Source organism: Apus apus, chromosome 5 (genome assembly GCF_020740795.1).
Source record: "Apus apus isolate bApuApu2 chromosome 5, bApuApu2.pri.cur, whole genome shotgun sequence".
NCBI classification, from domain to species: domain Eukaryota; kingdom Metazoa; phylum Chordata; class Aves; order Apodiformes; family Apodidae; genus Apus; species Apus apus.
In genome coordinates this window covers 34,890,493-34,910,789 of record NC_067286.1, presented here as the reverse complement: position 1 = coordinate 34,910,789, position 20,297 = coordinate 34,890,493, and the positions used below count along the sequence as shown (strand labels likewise).

The following is a 20,297-nucleotide window of genomic DNA, read 5'->3' as shown; positions in this document are numbered from 1 at the left end:
ATGTGCACAGGAAGGAATCCCCTCTTCCTTCTGATTACTTTAAGAGTGGGCAGATCCTTAGCCTAGTGTACAGTTTATGCTTGATCCACTGCCTTCTCAGTCTAACCACAAATGCATACAATCTACTATAACCAACATCATGCAAATCCGAGGGGCCATTAGGTAATACAATGATAATACAATCTGCTATTAGTAAGAGACTGGAAGAAGAGTTGTGATGAATAATATTAAAGAATGAATGAAGAATAAATTAAAAAAGGATTTTAAAATATGCAATTCATCACCACATTTTTGACACCTACCTCCAGCAGGCCTCCTTAGCTACTTACACTCAACATTACCTTAAAACAATTCCTTGAAATTCAGGACACAAAAATGAGAAAATATTGCAACTTCATTTATATATAATCTCGGGGGGGGAAGTTATATTAGGAGCCAGAAAACAAATAATGCTATGAGGCAGGAGAAAGTAAAGCTATTATTAGCTGTATTATTCAGTACTAGTAATATAGTAGCACTTAAAGGCTAAAATTCCAACAGAATAGTTTTTCATTAGAAATGTCAGTCCATTAAAGAAGCTATTTGTTTTAGCAAGTTTCCAGTTAAAAGGCATTTTCTTCCCAGTTCCTATCAGTTTACCTATCAGGCCACACCGGAGTCTGGGTTTGTAAGGTCCACAGCCCTGAATGCAGGTGAACTGTTGTGAACTTAGAAACACTCTTTCCCTATCTGCTTGGCTACCACACAACATGGTTCTGCCCTGTCCAGCCTACATTGGTGATCCTGAAAAGATAGCAGAAAACACCCAAAGAAGACAAAACTTACAATTTTCTGGTTTTGTTTGTCTCACAGAAAAATCTAATTTTCCTCCAGATTCTCACAAAAAAAACCCTCTAGAAAACTTTTTTTTCCCTACAAAATGCAGATTCTGCATTTTGGTCAGTTGGTTGCACGTTAGCTTCACAATAAGGCTGCAGTAATGTACTTTCTATAAAAATGCATAGCCAAACATGAAAATTTCATTAAGGCTTGCATTGAAAATTGCTAGTGGAAGCCACCTATTCTCACATTAATATTCTAGGCAAATCTAGTCTAAATTTCCAATTTTACACAGGCCTGATGCTTCTAAAATGAAATACGATATTTCTTTTACCAGGAACAGACAAGTATGAAATAAGTCCTAAAACATCAGATTCACATAAAGTCTAGCCCTAAATTAATGTAAAGCTGTAAGTGGAAAACCTTCAGGAAATGCCAACATATGTAAAGCAATACTGGCCCAACACAGGCTGACAAGACTACACCTTAGAAAGGGTAATTAGAAATTTATTTCTCCAAGGTAGAGAGTATTTGGGTAGCAGAAATAAAGGGTGACTTGAGGATCTGCCTTGAGGAAAAAAAACAAAAAGAACAGTATTTAGAAGGTGACTGGAATTAACAGAAAGGAAAGGCAGATGAAAAAGTGCCAAATAAATTACAAAAGATAAAACCAGAAAACATCAGCACATAAAAAGCAAAATCAAAAGAGAAATATATAGCAAGGTAAAACTTTCAATGGAATAACAGTGAAAAAAAAAGTTACATAAAAATACCTTACTCTAAAGATTAGCAGAAACAATTTGTTACAAAATGCCAAAATCTCTTAATTTTATCCTAAATCTGCTCTATCCAGCTTTATTTTATTAGCTCTCATAAATCTTGTGAAGTTCTGACATCTCATACTGCCAACAGGGCTGTAGCCTCAGGTTGCTCTCAGAGTGGCAGCCATTATGCCCCCTTGAAATCTGAAAGAAAATGTGTGGCTGAACATCAGGGAGAAGAAAATTACTTTCTATTTCTTCCAATGGTATGAAAGGGAGACTTTCCTCCCTTAAGGAAGACATGTCCTTGTTCATCATGAGAGTCCCAAAAGGAGTACATGAAAATAAAGGCATAGTGAATGAGAGACAGGATGGCAGGTTAGCAATGTTTTAGAGAATAAGAAAAAATACAGCTTGCTGGCTTGATATCAAGATTAAATGCAGGCAAATGTTTAGCAGTAGAGCTACAAAGCAAGGAGAGGAAAAGGAATTTAAGAGTAAAAATAGACAGAAGTATGCAAAATAATATCATAATTAAAAGGTACAGGCCAGAAATCATTGCAAAGAAAAATCAAGAGCTCTGACAGAGAAACAACTGTCAAGTAAATTGGTTCTGAACCTATTCAAAAGGCAAAGAAGAATGGGTAATGTAGGGTCAAGTTGCTGAGCAAGAAGGAAGAACAGATTAAAGTGCACCTTTTCTCCTCTTCTTCCAAATTCCAAATTCTTCAGCACATGATTTTTTTAATAATAAAAAATAATATTTTAAACAATAAAAAACCCTCTGACATTTCCCTTAGTTCAGAGTATCACATAATCATAGTGGTTGGAAAAGACCTTCAAGATCATCAAGTCCTTCCATTCCTACAACCCATCCTAGCCATGAGTAAACATTAAAAAACAAACAAATAAAAAAACCAAACACCACAAAGAAAATGCATGAAGTGTTAAACTAGACATTTGTCCACTGCTCCTCTGTTCATCTCTTACCCCTCCCCCCTTTCTCTGAGTAAGTTTTAATAAAATGCAAACATTAGCTTAGAGTACAATGCAAACAATAGTATTACTGTATGTGCTGCTTTAATATGAAACTGATAGCAAGAAAGATAAAATCACCTATGTAGAGCATCAAGGATCCCTTTGGTACCTTCTCTGCTTACAGCCAACAGCATTTTTCTCGTACCATCCAGGTGTCACATCTTTAAAAATGCTTATCAGAGAAAGCTGCGCTTTGAGTTTTCTGGTACTGCCAGTAGGTAACTACATCACAGGGAAGAAAATGCATGTTTTCTTTTATCATGCCTCCTCATTCACTCCTCAACTGCAGGCAGTTTGTTATGGCATTCTCCAAGATTAAGAACAAAACTGACTATTTCAGTTTAGAAGGCAATACTGTCCAAATCAGAATTTCTCAAATTGTTGCCCAAACTTAAAAAGCATCTCCAGAATGCTCTGTTGTTGAATGGTATATTTATTAATTTTATACTGTGGGTTCTCAGTCACATGCCTCTTTTCTAATCAAGGTGCTACAATTAGTTACTAAGTTTTTTCTATGCAGAAATGAAGTTTCAGAGGACCCAGATGTCTCAAATTGCAAATATGTCCTTATCATGACCTTTGCCCTTGGCACAAGTGACTGTGGACTGCAGTAACAAGATAAGAGGAAATGGAAAACAGCTATTTATTAAGAGCAGAATTATTTTGTTCATCAAAGAATCTACCAGTCAAGGAAAAGTCTCTGAGTCTAGTCCAACACAAACTGACTGTGCAACACAGAGACAGTTAAAAAAACAAACAAACAAAAAAAAACAAACAGCCAGATAGGGACAAAGACATTAGAAATGTTTATAGATGGTGGAAGTTCAGGGTCGGTCACATTCATTAAGGTTTCAGACTCCTTCCAGTTCTCAGAGCAGACATTTGCAAAATGGGCTGCCTACTGATGGGCCTTCTTATCCATTACAAAGAAGAAAGTAAGCATGGCCTTCCCACAAATACTTTTCATCTCATTTAACAGAAGCACAATATTTATATCAGGCTTTCAACATTAATTACTACTGTTTTATTCAGAGATGTTGGTTTTTAAACTGAGAGTTTTTATGGTCTCACTGTTTTCAACCAGTCTTCTGTTTATGCTGCATATGATATTATCGTACAGTTGCACTGTGATTGTACGCTTGGAAGGAAGGTCAAGGATCCCAAACCTATTTCCATCTGAAGTACTAAAATAACGAGTCTTGCAAGCATGGTCTCAGTCGAGAGTTGTTAATAAGATACAATCAACAAATCAGATTGAAGGTACTTGATGTACTTTAAATGTACATACTGACAAAAATGCAATATCATGTCAAACATGCCAACTACTGAAACATACCAGCAAGTGACCAAAAAGAAGGATGAGTTCTACACTTTTGCTGAAACAAGAAGTTACGCATTAGAGATGACTCTTGCCTAACAAAGACACAACTGCATAACTAAGGACGTGAAAGCTTTTATGCTAATTAAGTATGGACAGAGCCTCTTCAGAACAAGGAGGAAAAAACAAAAGGCTTCGGAGAAAACTAATCTGTATGGATTCTGTGTGGTTTCACTTCAAAGGGGAGATTGTAAATGCTAATAGTTTGCACTCAAAAGGAACCATGACAACTTAAAATCTAATTATCAACTTTGAGAAATATTTCTATATGGGAAAATCTCAGTTATTCAGTGGAATACTTCTCAAAAAAATGTAACCAATTGTCTTATGTATGTATAAAATCTGAAAACTTAGACTGCCACCTCATCAGAAAACTACAAGTTAGCTAATGAGAGAATGGGAAGGAGTGAGAAAAATCTTTCATAGGCAATCTTAGCATGAATCACTTTAACACAGTTTACCCCTCATTTCCTTAGCTAAGGTATTTTTGCAATTGTGCTGCCCTCTTGGTATATCACAAATACATGCTCAGAAATTGCTAAGTGGAGCATGGAAAAAATTATGACAGGCTTCAGAAGTGATTGAAAGGAAACTTCCCAGAAACTAGATGTTGAATGACACTTGCTACACACCTGCATATCAAACCACTGACTGAAAACAAGCATGGAAGCAAGGATCCTCCTACTTCTGAATTTCTTACGGATTTAAGGACATTTTTTTTTAAACGTGATTTCTTGCTTTAACCAAAATAAAACAAGTCTAATACCTGGAAGACTTCTTATGTTTTTCAACATTTGACTTCATGCTTAAATTGAAGTAGGTTAATCACTGATACAGAAAATAAAAATAATAGAGTAGGCTACTCTTAATAGTCTGCAAAGATACAGTACACAACACTATGTACAGCACTGCCTAATGCATTTTAACACTGGAGGAGGCTACACACACCTCTGAAAATACTTAAGTACATTACTTTGCATTTCTACTGCAGTAATGGCCAAGGACAGATTAGAACCTATTCCATGATGCACTGTATGCGCATTATATAATGTGGTAAGCCTTCTCTTTAGCTTGTATTTTTCAAGAACATTCTGGCAGCCAAAACGCTGACAGCCTGGCAAAATAATTACTGAAAACAGGAATATTCTGAGGCTGGAATGGCACTGATATAACCAGGAGCAGCTGATAATAACACAGTAGTAAGAATATCTACCAAATCACAGAGCAGCTACTATAATGTAAAAGAACAAACTGACCAAACAGAACTTCCAATGAAATGCCCAAAACCTCATGAACACAAAAATCTAGCTCATAAAACCTGTTTCTTAGCTATGAAATAGCAGCAGACTGCCAACTAAATGTGGTAGTCCCTCATTTCATGATGCAGAAGCTTCTACTGCAAAGGAGACTGTAGGTTTCCAACTTTCTCATGTGCCTTATCCAAAGTGTGTGTACATGCACATGTTTCAGATCTTTTAATCTTCACTTCAAATGTACTGAAAAAAATCAACATGGCAGAATCAACAAATAAAAAATTAGGAAACATCACACAGCCATGAACGTTTTTTTTTTTCATTTCCTTCTAGTAAATTTGGTGACATAATCTGTTTTTCCACCTTATTTGAGGGACAAGATAATAAAAAAGAGAGCATGAAACAATGCATTTGTTATTTTCAAATTCTCAGCTGTCTGAACTTGCAACTAAGACAATCAATTTAGTAGTATATATTCACATAGCTTTCTAGAGCAACCATCTTTCAAAAGGTGTCAACAGTCACCATATCACACAGACTTGGATGCTCTGGAAGGACAGCATGGATTGTTAAGCTCTCAAAGCAATTTAAACAGGCATGAATAGAGGATAATTTTTTTTTCTTTTCCAACTAATAAAGATTTCAAAAAGAGCTCTTCTCTCTGTGTACTTACACATGACAGTACCACTGAAATTCAAATAATTTTTTTTCAAATGTTTTAAATTAGTTCTCTTTTTTTCTCAGGGAATGAAACTTGGTATTTTCAGCTAAGAAGATGAGCATTCAGGAAAAAACATTAAGTATTGAAAATCAGAGAATTAGACACTATGCAACTTAACTGCCAAAGACATGCTGCTCCACAGAAGTTATATAATGCCATTTTGAGATATATCTTGCCATTTTGAGAAACAGAGTCAAAATACTAAAACCTTCTCATAACTAATAGCACAGATTTAATATTAAGAAGAAGATCTAAGTCTCAAGGTAAATCTTCCTTTGAAAGCATTTATTGATCTTTCCTTCACAGCACCTTTTCTGTAAAGCAATACCTTTGAGAATGGTGATGTAAGCAATGAATAAGTCACAATGACAAGTGGGTAATAAATAATGACTGACGGACTTTCCCAAAGAACAGAGCAGCAGTCTCCAAAGGACAAGGATAATGCTAAGGGTGGCAAAAACGGTTATTGTAGCACAAAACCACTGGAAACCTGTAGCGGTCTAGAGAACGTTAAGGACTGTGAAAGAAAAAATAATTACTTTATAAAATAATTTGCAGCAGAATTAAACATGATTGGGAAAGACTTATAAACTAAGCCAAGCAATCATAAGCCAACAGGTATGTAGCCCTGTAAAATCACAATCATTATGGGTTAAACTGAAGTTCTACAAAACATTATATATCTATACACATTAATCCTTCCTTTGTGCTGGTACATTGGCCAAGGAACACAAAAACTGACAAAAACCAAGATGACAAAGCTTTGCCAGGTAGTTCAATACACCTAACTTAGATGACACATTCTATAATAAACTGTCTTCCTGAAATACAATGGTAGCACTGTTTTCTATACCAAAAAGTACACTACAAAAGAAAAAAAAAAAAAAAAAGGCATGAAATCTAGTATGCAGTATAACTTATCAAGTCACTGTGTTAACAGAACAACCAAAGAAAATAAAAAAATAAAACATGGGGCTGTGGATAAAATAGAAAACAGCAAAACAAGATGCCTAAGTAATGTAAAACAAACAGGTCCATAGGAAAATACTTTAAAGGAAGGGTTTTTACTTGTTTTTAGTCCCTAATTCCTCAGTATCAACTGACACTTCACAGTCATTTAGAGAATATTATCTATGCTTCCTATAGTTACAAAACCAGACAGGTCACCAAATAACCAAGTAAAACCTAAATGTTAATTTTTTTTCTTTAAACATATAATGCCATCAAATATGCTCTCTCATGTGATCAAGTTCCATAAGAAAAAAAAAAAAAAAAAAAAAAGAATGCCTTGAAAGTAAAAGAAAAAATGTCTTTATAAACATATCCTTTAAAAAGGAAGTCTTAAAACTTAATCATAAAGAACTCTCTGGGGACACAAACAAAGTTTCTGATAAATATCTTAAGTGAGAAAAGTCAGTATTTCTTTTTGCTATATCAAAAAATGTTTTATTTTAGATTGCAATATTTATTTTTCTTCTTGTACCTGGTATTACAGCACAGACAACTTTTAACCAAGTAAATAGTAGTATTTATTTATTATTTTCTATACAAAAGACATTCCCAACATTCCGCCTCTGCATTTTTTGGTATTTCAGAGTCAAAGAAATACTGGAAATTAAAATTAAGATGACCTTCAGTAATACCCTTAACTACCTTGCATCAGCTCTGATTTTATGAAAGCACATTTGAAAGTTATTAACTGCTCATTCTTAAGCAATTTATCTGAAAACTAGTATTTTCAACCAAAGATTTACACTAAACATATATAATTCTTCACTAAATATTTCACACACATAATGAGATCACATAATCCAACTAGACTACTAGAAGTGTGGTATTTTGCGAGGAAGTATTTGTTGTAGGATGGGCTAAAAACTTAACTGATATTTTAACTAAAAAGAGAAAGTGCGTGAACTAAACAGGACATTTCCTATAAGCATCTGCAGTGGCTGCCTTGTCATATTTTCACCTGGTCTTGGTAAATTATGCCAGCTCTCAGTAGACAGAGAAGCTGTAATTGAACATCTCCAATAATGTAATCTACATTTATCACTATTTTAATTATGTTGAATCTTAATTTTCTACCTTCATTGCAAGAAAGTACACCTTATTAATTTTTCCAAATAGACAGCATCTTATCTGTCTCAAAGGCTACCATTTAAAATTATGTCCTTCTCTCACTGCCAGTCAGATCACACTTAAAACAAATCAGTTTTATTTGTTTTCTTCATTAAAATACTATTTCAATTAAGATTCCATTTTCTAAGCAAGATACCCACTGACTTGAATGACAGATTTCTCTAAAAAGAGTCAAATGTGAAGTTCACAGAAAAGATTAAAACCATATCTAAAGTGGCTATTTACTTTAAAACAGAATTTTTTTTCTAATAATCTTTTTTCTAATACTCAATGTCTGCCCTTTGTTCAGGAAGTAAACGTTTAAGATCACTTAAAAATTATAAAAATCCATGTTTTGGCCGTATTGTAGGAAAAAAAAGTTTTACCATAAAAAAGTACACATGCATGAAGAAGCTCATTAACAAAATGAACAAAAAAATACCTCAATATTTAAGATTAGCAATAATTATGCAATCAGTGCAAGAATTAAGCTGGACTCCGAGTTTCATTAAAATTTAGTATGAAGTCAAGTCATTCTGACCAAATTTAACATTACTTCTCTGCCAGTAGAATAAATTTGCCTTACTCAAAATACACATCACCTTTTTAACTTCAGTAATCATTTTATTTTGCAATTAAATATGGGGTATTTTCTGGATTAGCCAGTGCATATAATGGCATAACAGTTGCTTCCTCCAGCAGTCTTTCATTATATACAACTTCACGGTAATGAGTAAAGATGTCATACAACCAGAGGCAAGGGACTACCCATAAAACAGGCAGACAAAAATCAAAGCTTCTACACACTGCACTCCTGAAGCCTCTTACCTCTTAGTAGAGGGCCATTTTAATTTAGACTTCATCATCATTTAGTACCAGATCTCAAAGACGGCAAGGAGTGGTTTGTGATGTACTATTTACTCCACCAAAATTCTTATCACTTGTTACACAGAAAAAATGGTCTTTAGAAGTAGAAAGCTGGTGCGCTTATCTTATGTACTATTCCACATGAACTCAGACATGTGGGCAGTCACGTGTTTTACACAAATCATTAGAGATACAGGAATGTTTTGAATAGCCATCAATGGTTACATCATTAACTATAATTTACTGCAATGACTTATGATTTTCATTTCATGCAAGTGCATTAAGAGTGTGTTCTACACATACATTAACACTCCCCATCATAAAATAAAGCCATTTAACTTTTCACAGAGTGACTTTTATGATGCTGTTACAGAAGAAACTAATTGTAGTTAAAGCATTTCTTTTTTAAAAGGTCATGCTTTTTGGTTGTGGTTTATAATACATAAATGGGAGCGTATGACTCTGAATGTCCATGTATGTGAATGCAGGGAACGTGTTCAATACGGAAACCATCCACCAGGTTATGCAGAAAACATAGAATAAACAGTCATTTGCATATTAAGCTATAATGAGGTGAAGGAGAAATCTAAATTGTAAATGAGTTTTGGAGACAAATCAATGGTAATGAACAACAATTACTTCAGTCATTCTGTGAATTAAAAAAGTATTCATAAAGCTTAGGTGCTCTTCCGGTGAGTATTCTTTAGTCCCTGGCAGATCATGCAAGACCTAGTTAAGGAGGAGCAGCAAGCCCAAATAAAGTAAGTTTAAAAGTATTTTGTTTTGAAGCTCCACTTCAAACAAAAACTTCAGGAAAGCCTACACAACTCAGAAAATCCCATCCAGTTATAATGACTGCCCTGAATGCCTGATAAAATATCAGATTTTCACCAGACAATGACAAGAGAGCTTATAAACCTAAAAGATTACTCAGAACATTCTCTTTTGTCTCCTTTCTTGCACACAAAATAGTGAGTGAAAAAACAAAATATTTCCTTAAGAAAAAGAGGGGTTTTGTTGAACTAAAAATAAGTGTAAACATCCTGTTCTTTACCTGACTGCTCAAAAAAACAGCTGTAGGTATTAACCACGCAGCGAGAAACTATAGAGGGCACTGTTGTATCAGTTATCAAGATTTACAACGGTGACAGGGCCCAAAAACGGAAGACTGTCAGAAAAATAAATAACTAACTGAAGAAAGAAACCGGAGTTAGGAGAGCATGCAAATGCACTAAACCTAAAACAATAATCAGGTAAAAGACTGAAGCTGTATTTCTGAAGGAAAATGGACTGAAAAAAAGTTCACATAACAGACTGTCAAGCTGACAGGAATACTGAAGTGTGCACATTTGGCATTTTCCTTTTTAGTACTTCCCATGGAAAAGGTAACTAATCATAGTGCTGCCTTATCCTTTGCAAACAGCAACCTATTACTGGAATCCCACTCATAATCAATATGAAAATGAGTGATGACTGTTATGCAATTCTTCCACAGGCAGAATTTATCAACAGAAAGAAAATATCCATGCTGTACAGTCCTTTTACAGTGTAAAGGGCCGCTTCTGTTTTATTCCTTTTCATAACGACAGTTACAAATCAATCATTTCTATTCTGAACGTTGGTGCAATATAAACCAAATGAAATCCCAGCCTTTCCAGAAGAATTACCTTTAAATACACAGATCAGAAATGGTAAGTGTCCAGTGGAAAATAATGTAATCATGCAATTGCTGTAGGTATGACATTTATATCAAAGGGGAGGATGTTAAATAAGTCAGCTTAAATAACTTTGTAATTCTATAAGAAAGCAAAATTATTTTTACACAAAGAATGAGCTTCAGAGATAAAAATATTTATGAAGACAAATCTGATAAGTGTTTTACTGTTTGTTTCTATGAAAGCTCACCTGCCCTTGATTGCATTTCATTAGAACTAACCCAAACTCCATTTCATTAAACACTAATAGATTTTAAAAAATATATTACCACTGCCTCACGGGAAGTGTAAATAATATAAAGCACCCAGTTACCTCAGCACAGAATAAGATAATTAAATTTTTTACTTTTTCATTTTTAACCTTAAAAAGCATGGTGAATATGCCAAACTAGAAACAGGAGTTCTGAAATAAGATACGGAGAGCATCATATATTTAAATGAAACTGTAGAGAAGGTGTTGCTCTTTTTCAGCAATCTGGTGGGAAAACCCACAAGCAGCATGTTTTACAGTAATACAGCAAAAAACAACAGGACTTCTATGAACACTGACTGAAATTCACATTTAAAGAGGAAAAGCTATATGGAAGGTATTTTCAAAGTAAGTTAGGTAATAACTTCATAATAAACCAAAGAATAAATGTTAACAGATAAGATGCTCAAACAAACAAAACATCTACCAGAAAATTGTCTATAGCCATGTGACTGAATTTAAAAAAACACAGATAGTGCCTGTGGATACTCACTCACATCCATATGCAAAAGAACTGTGCTGGTAACTGGAGGATTTGTGTCTTTAAGCATGCAAAGACAGAGGTACTACACAAAAGGAAACTGCCACAGAAAATCCAATATGTTTATTTTTTATAGCAAAAACTGACAACATACTTACTAAGAAAGCCCTCAGTTCCTTCATAGACACCAAGACCTGGAATTCCTTCTAAGTGATTCAAGTAATTGTTTCAAGTATCTTGTTAATAAAAGATAAATAAAATAAAAAACTAGTGTGCAAGTCAGAAAGCAATTTCATCTAGGTTTTGCCATCTTTGGCTTCCAAACAGGCCCTGTACGTGCAATGTAAAGTAGAAAAGTTCAATACATTTCAAATTCATATATAGTCTGTCTTTAGCCTAATTCTGTTTCTAAATCAGAATTAATTTTAAATCGCTGAAAATACTACCAGTCTAGGAATCTGTTTAACTCTTGTTTATAACAGTCTAGTTTTGCTAAAATAAAGTTGCACTTTATTTTATTCTTTAATTCTATCACTTTTATACTCCTTCTACAGTATGTATGATTGGAGGCAGGCAGGTAGGTTGCATGCATGTAAACAAAACTAACAGTTTGTTACCTATTATAAACAGCATTAGTAAAAGAAATTAATATTAACCTACTAAATACACACTAGAACACTAGGCTAAAACAGGTGAAGTTCTCAAGATACATGCTTCTTCTATGTAAAAATCTAACGGCTTTTTAATCTCAGAAATGTTGTAGTTCATTCCTACAGATGTGCAATTGGATCCAAACGGGGCTGTTTCTGAGACTGTTGAGTCTATGCATGCCACTTAAGTAAAAATCAAACCATGAAAAAAGTTTTGATAACATTTACAAAATTGACTTAAACATTTTAATATATTTTTCCATTTAACTACAATACTGAATGCCAAAATGTTAACAGATAACACTCTAAATATTCAAGATTTTTAACAAGATACTTGAGGCTCCTTTCTCCCCAAGCAATACAGCACATTAAAACCAATTTTACTCTCGTAATTTATTCAAAGCTTGATTATGAGCAATAGCTGTGAGAAGACATACAGCATTGTTGATTCATATACAAGCATTTCACTTAACTACATTGGATAATAGCAGTGCTCCTAAAGGAGTATAAAAGCAAAGTGATTAGAAGCCATTACTGTTAATTAACATTCACTTTACATTGATAGGGATGCGCCTTTTCTGGGCTGAACAAATGGAAAGCTTTTATCAGAAAGTCTGCCAAACCTGGTCAAGGTAGGCACTGAAATCAAGTGCAGAGACCAGTCAAGTAGAATTCAAAACAACAATAACAAAAAAGCAAAACAAAATCTAAGGATGTATCATCATCCAATTAGTGAGATTCAGTTTTTAAACAGGAAAAGGTTTGAAGGGAATGAGTAAAACTGGAAACTCATACTTCACATTCTGCAATCTCACTGATAAAAGGAGGAAATGAGTGTTTATCAAACTTGCTGCGAGTGCACGGTTCACTTGGCGTCCTGTAAACAATGCCTGGCTGCCCATTTCCAAATGCATGTGAGAATCTTGCAACCCAGAACATCATATTCAGCAGGCAAGGTCACACTAGAGATGCCCTGGAAGTGGGAAATTAGGAAAACCTGGCAATCAGAGGTTTAAAGCTGACCAGAACAAGCCCTCAGGCTTGCTTACCATCTTTCACGACCAGCCTGACTGTCTCTGCTTATTCAATATTAACACAAAAAGACTGAGAGCGAGTGAAAACAACTCCACATAACTAACAGGGAGAAATACAGTGACTTTTTTGTTTACATAAACTTCAACATTTCTCACGGTAAAAAACTACTTCAAAGATGTTGCTCAAGATACCCTTCTGGAAAAAAATAAAAATAAATAAATAAATCAAGCCTTCCTGAACAGTTCAGATGAGACATGGAGAACAGCAGGCATCCTGTTGATTAAAAAATGTCCTTGTTCCCATCTCATTTTAAAATTGAAACAAATAAACAACCAAACCAAAACCACAAACTAACAAACAAAAAAACCCACCCCCTAAAAAACCCAAAACAAATAAAATTATTTTTACACCACTTAAAGCACTGCCAACTATACAATTACTTCTTACATCTTCCCTTAATTCATGCTCTTACTCACTGCTGATGACAATGGTCATCCCCTAGCTGGAGGAAGCTACAGAGCTCCAGTCCAGAATTATTTAAAAGAAAAAAATAACAAGTCAATTAAAACAAAAAATTGTTGAACATGTGTGCAAGGGACAACTCAAATTCTCACAGTTAAAAATCTAGTAATTATAAAATGTAGAGGAACTTAGTCTATGCCACATGAAAAACCACAGCAAATATTTTGTCTCCATAAAACCCCAACTTATTTTATGGTCAATTATTTCTTTTCAGTGTAGGCAGCCATTTCATACAATTTCTAAAAGCTCACATTTAAATTTCATGTATTAAGTCAAAAAGAAATGTGCTAAGAGATATGGTCTCCAAATATTTATTGAATCAACATAGAATCATAGAACTATTCAGGTTGGAAAACACCCTTGGGATCACCGAGTCCAAGCACCATCCCTACTCTACAAAGTTCTTCCCTAAACAATATCCAACAACAGCACATCCAAACGACCCTTAAACACATCCAGGTATGGTGACTCAACCAGCTCCCTGGGCAGCCTATTCCAGTGTCTAACCACTCTTTCTGTGAACATTTTTTTCTTAATGTCCAGTCTAATGTCTACTACTCTACTAAAGTAGTAGAGGGCCCAAAAAATAAATTCCATTATTTTATCTATCACTGTACTGCCTACCTGGGTTCTAAAGATTTTTAGGATGTTTTCTCAATACTAATGTTATAATTTCACTTGCTCTACATGCATTATATGTTTCAATTGATTAATTATATGTAATCTATCAAAATATCACAGACACAATATTCTTGATTTGCAATCATCCTACAATAGAGGAGAAAAAATTAAGGAGGATCATTATTTTGGAAACTAACTCAAATTGTAACAGGGAAAAGATCAGATTTTCTGCAATTGAAAACACTGGAAATGATGACTAGAACAGAACTGTTCTGCAACATCTGAATAGTCTGGTTAACGGTGAGGTCTTCAGATTACAGATTTCTGAAGTCTATCAGCATTCCCTAACTAATAAATAATATTTGGAGCTCCTAAGATAATCGGCAAACCTTATTCCTATCAGTTAAAATTACTCAACTGGTCTGATTAAAATTGACATCTAAAAGCCAAATTACTATTTTTCACTGTCTATCTTAAACACATTTTATAACAGTGAAGACAGTGATGCATAGCCTACAGTAGACTACTACATTACATTTATTCATATACTTTTCCTGATGGGATCACCTAGGTGTTGGGCTGTACAAAAAATACTGAAAGTCAGTCACAAGACTAAAACCGAGAACTTATTTTACCCAGTGGCCACAGCAGCTAAATTCTGGAGAAGGGTGGAAGGAAGACTGTTTCCTTAGCATGGCAGAGTATTAGCACCAATGAGGAACTGCAGACTTTATCTTCTAAGGGAATTAATCCCTATCCAAAGGCCTTGTACTTCATCCATTCATCTTAAACTCTGAACAACTGTTTCCGGAAGAACTCCAAGTCTTAGGGAGTTTCACCGAATAACGGGACCTAAGTTACCTCTATTCCACCTAAACTTGCACAGGCATAGTACTCTGTGTGAGACAAAGTATCATCTTAAATAACATCCAAAATCATATAGCTACTCCAATTTTAAGTATCAGACAGGAATACTTCCTGTCTTCAGTAAACATCAGTCTGGATCCATTTCAAAAATCATGATCCCATCCTTAAAAAAATAACTATTTAACAGGGGAGTCTGCCTCTATTAATAAGCTCTTTCTTTTTGTAACTAAAAACTGTGTTACTTATTCTTACTAACTGACTAGGTTATAAGATCCCTGCTTAAGAATCTAAAAATATCTTAGAAAATGTATTTTTTTTCTTTCCCCATCCCCATTACTGATAAAATTAAATAGTGCCACAAGCAAAGGTATTTATTATTGAAATATTTCATACATCCAATATATCAAACATCACTTCTTATTTTTAAGCTGTCGATCAATGGCGACATCGTAATTAACAATCTTTCAGTCCTGAGATTCAATATATTAATTTCTTTCCAGTGTAGTGCTTGTTTTCTTCTAAGCTTCCAGGTTCTGAACCCACAAAGTGCACCACAGAAAGAACTCTGACAGAAATAATAACATGTTAAGACTGAAAATGCACTGAAAATCAGGCTGCACACTTTATATAAGCACTACAAAGAAATAATAGAGTTCATTTTTAAATACTAATTTCAAAAAACTCCAGTACTGAAAGGTGTTCTTGAAAAAGATGAAGAAGTAGCTAGAAGAAAAAAAAAATTTGCTAAAATTCTACAAAATACTCCAACAGCAGAAACTTACCAAATAAAGGCAAAGACTTCACAGAGCAAAGGAGATAGGACAAGAAACTTGGAACAGGACAGAACTGTCAACTGAAACCCATAACTGAAACAAATTATCTTGCCTTGGTTTGTAGGGTCTGAAAGCTGCTACAACTGCTGCCTTAAAAGTGTAACTGTGGTTCTATAAGATACAGAAAACAACCCAACATTCAACCCATCTAACACCACTTTTGTTTGTGCTTGCATAAAACACCAATGTCTTATTTGGACAAGATCATAATGAAAAGGGGAGAAAGCAGTTAAATAATTCTATATTGAGGAATATGTTGTAGGAATGCTTCATTAAAATGCTTCCATGCTCCAGCCTTTCCAACCACTAAAGGAAAAGAGACACAATTTTCCCACACATTTCCTGGTTTCAAAGACAGCACTATGATAAAACCATGAAGGCTAATTCAGGTAACTAAGAAACTGTCGTGCTTACAAGCTTTGCTGGAAAAAGCTCCAACACACAAAGCAAGAAACATGGACAAACAAGGCTATCAGCAATCCCTATTCAGTAATGTAGAGAGAAGAGTAAATTAATCCTTAGAGTTCAGGAGTTACATGTTTCACAAAGTAAATATTCTTCCATCAGGAGAGGACTGTGTAGCAAGATACCTTCAGACATATAAATACTCTGATGTTTCACAATATATATTGAATACAGAATTAAAATCTGGGCAACTGAAAAATAAAAATAAATTTTCTTCATACCTATCAACCATCTTGGTTTCTGACAGTTAAATTAGCAGATTTACTGTCGTCGGCAGTCAATGCCACTTTCCGAGTCCCATGAACCAGAAAGAGGACTGTTGTCCTAAGTTTCCTAGCACTGCAGGGGAATTTTTAACTTTTCAGAAATCTTGTTCTCATAACATTGTTTTTAAAAATATCAGCAGATGCTTTTGAATTCATACTAGTTTTTCAAATGTGTTTAAATTTTTTATTTAAGTACTTGCAGTACAAGCATTCTTTACAAAATGAAAGCGAGACACACTGTGTGATTTTGATCTTGACACACCTTTCCTGTATGCTTGGGCTTAAACCATTTGACACAAAACCAGAGCTGTGTTAGTTTGACCAGTGTTTTGAAATGACGTCCACTCAAGGATGCATTCTGACAAGGCTTCCGCAGCTTCCACAGAATTCCTCCCCTCCCTTCAAAAGAATGCAAATTGAGCTCTCTTTTTAAAACTATAAACATCTGGGGGAAAAAAAAATCTTAAAGTTCTCAGTGATTAAGACTTACATAGTTAAGCTACAAATTGCAGTTATAAATAAATGTGAAAAAAAATAAAATAGAAAGCTTTCAAAGTTATTGTTAATACACAAAAGAAAAATGTTCCTTTCTTTTTCTTAAATTGAAAAAAAAACAGTCTCACAGCTCCTGTGGTTTAAGTCCCGCTGATAATTTTGCACTTATTCATCAGAATATGCAAGACTTCTACTGAAACTTTTGGACCAGAATTTCATAGACAGTTTTTACTGTAAAGGCATGGTTATCCAAACTTCAACATAAAGACATAAAACATATTTGTGCCTTTAAAACATCATATACTGAAATCAGTATTTCTATATTGCAGAAAACATGATAACATCTCTTTCAACTATAGTTATAACTATCAGATACAAACTTCCAAAGCAGAATTTGTTAAAATTCAACATTAGCATTAATGTATGTCAGGCATCCATTTCTCCAAAGACAGCAAGAATTTAAAAGGAAGTGTCATCTTAATTGCCTCTAATCTGCCCATTTTTAATTAAATTGATCAGTAATTTATTATGTTACCCAACGGCAGAAAGCTGTTAGCATGCAGCTTTAAGAGACTGCATATACTAGTCCTTCTAATTTCTAATATTATAATAGTTTAAAAATATTGTAAATAATTTCTTTCAATTCCTGTATTGCAACACATGCACATTCCATTTAAAACCTCTGTGAAGCAGTTTAGAGCATAATCATATAATCAATAATTGGAAAAGACCCTTAAGATCTTTGAGTGCAACCATAAACCTAACACTGCCAAGTCTACCACTAAACCATTGCCCTAAGCTTCATGACTACACATCTTTTAAATACCTCCAGGGATGGTGTCTCAACCACTTTGCTGGATAGCCTGTTCCACTGCTTGATAACCCTTTGGTGAAGAATTTTTTACTGATATCCAATATAAAGTTCAGCTGGCACAACTTTGAGGCCATATGACTTATATAAACTGTTCTGTTTTGTAGTCTTCTGCTCCAGTAGAGGTGAATGATTTTTATTTTACTTTTACTTTAGAGGAACAGGATTTTCCTGTTAAAAAGTTTTAGAAGATGTAACATTCAGCTCCAACACAACTCAGGAAGCACTCTGCACTCAACCCACATTCTTAGGTCTTATCTGCAACTTCAGTTTTTAAGACTGAACAAAGACTAAGCCTGAAACTTCTAGGTTCATGAATCTCAATTCTCATTTCAATGTAGGAAAGAGGGCCAGAAAATGCTGAATACCTGAACTGAAGACTAATACCTTTAACTGAAGTTTCAGAAAGTAGTCTACCAGTTTGATTAATAAAATAAAATGTGCATTTACTATAATTGTAAAATATTCTGTAATACTTTGTGAATGCCCTGCAACATACAAACAAATAGCAGATTCTGGTTTACAGAGCATAAGTGTGCACAAAAGGAATTGTCTAGGCAAGACTATCTATACACTGGTAAATGCACAGAACCCAAAAGATCTCTCATTTCAGTAACCAAGCAATGCATTATTTTGAATATGAAACTACATAAACATTTTATTTTTAAATAATTATCACAATTATAGCTTTTGTAGTATATGCTGAGTACCAGTTAGATAAATTTTCATGAAACAGAAACAAGGTTTTAGCTTGAAATGTGAATTAATAAGTCTGATTTACATTGAGAAAAAAGGAATAAAGTTATGCTACGCATTTACAGTGCTAAGAAGAACAAAGGCGTGGAAATAAAACTTTTAAGAATAAAAGTGCCTAAATTTTTTCTCAGAGCTTTCCTTAAATACCTAAGCGGATCATTTACTTAAATTCAAAACTGATTTAAGTAGTATTTAATTATTTTCATTCAGCATACCTTAACAAGTTTCAAGAGGTGGTAAAGGTCTTCAACCTCATCTTCCTGACATGTGGTATACACTCTTCCAGTATTTACACTAGTACCCTTTATGAAACCACGATAGAGTGGCAAATCCAAAGCATCAGCATATAGGTCAATGGCATGGTGTCCTACTGTCTGATACATATAGCTGTCCAATTCATCAGTCTCCCCTGTCACAATCAAGAAACAATTATATCAGGTACAGTATTGCAACAACTACAAATAATCATAATACTACAAAGTATGAAGAAAATCTAAATGTTAATAGTTTTCACTTCACAAACAGATACTTGGTGACAATAACTCTATAAACATGGAAAGAAACAAAAAGATTTCTCCACCCAACAGACGTATGGAGAGAAAGACATCTGTCACAAACATGCTGCTGATTTAAAAATTGTGGTGTCTATTTCTTCTTTAGTATTCCTCCCTGCTTCACCCAAAAGTCTCATAATTGTCCAATCCTGCTACTATTTATATGATAATTTAAACAGGAAGACAGTTCAGAGGCACAAACCCAGGCACATTTCAACATAGTTAGAGCATGTCATTTGGAACACGCTGCAATACCAAGAATAAGCAATAGGTTGGCAAAATTTCCAAAAACTTCACTCTGAAAATTATCAAATGTTAGCAAGATGTTAAAATGGTCATCAAGAAAGAAGATATTACTTTACCTTCAGTAGAATAAAAGTAGACTGCTACAATGTTTTGACATTAATTAAGATACAAAAGAAAAGCAAATCTGTTATAATATCCAGACCCTTCCTACCTTCACTCTTTTTAAAAATTCAGCTTGAAATGACATCAAGTCTGCCATTCTTTCCTTAACCAGGAGAAAGATTTAACTGAATTTTCTTATGAGCAGTTTGTAGCTAGCAGGTAAGTAAAAAGCCGCTAAAATGCAGATAGTGAGGGTTAGAATTAAACCTCAAACTATGTGATAAACTGTTTACATATATAATCTTCCAGATAATTTTTCAATCAGACTGATAAAGCAATACACCATTATAGGTGAAATCTCCACCTCATTTACTGAAAGCTAAAACAGTTCCCTATTTTAATGCTACTTTGTAATATTGGAACTTCTCTTAACTGACACAAACACATTAAGTGTCTCTGCTGCATACCAATATAGCACATCTTGCAGAAAGAAAGGTCTGTAATATGTAAAAGATAACTAATTTGTGATGTAACAATTAGGTCATATTTGATGCCATACAACAGATACACTTTTGCTCAAAATGGGCAACTGCAAACCCATAATCACAACTAA

General features: G+C 34.2%; 1 protein-coding gene across 3 annotated transcripts in view; it reads right to left on the bottom strand.

Moving 5' to 3' along the window:
- Positions 1-20,297, bottom strand: part of DPH6 (diphthamine biosynthesis 6) — a 196,786-nt gene that overhangs the window by 170,938 nt on the left and 5,551 nt on the right. For all 3 annotated transcript variants that reach the window (XM_051621258.1, XM_051621262.1, XM_051621261.1), the window contains exon 3: positions 18,998-19,191. In XM_051621258.1, coding sequence (XP_051477218.1) covers positions 18,998-19,191 — 194 coding nt within the window. The remainder of the gene's footprint in view (positions 1-18,997; positions 19,192-20,297) is intronic.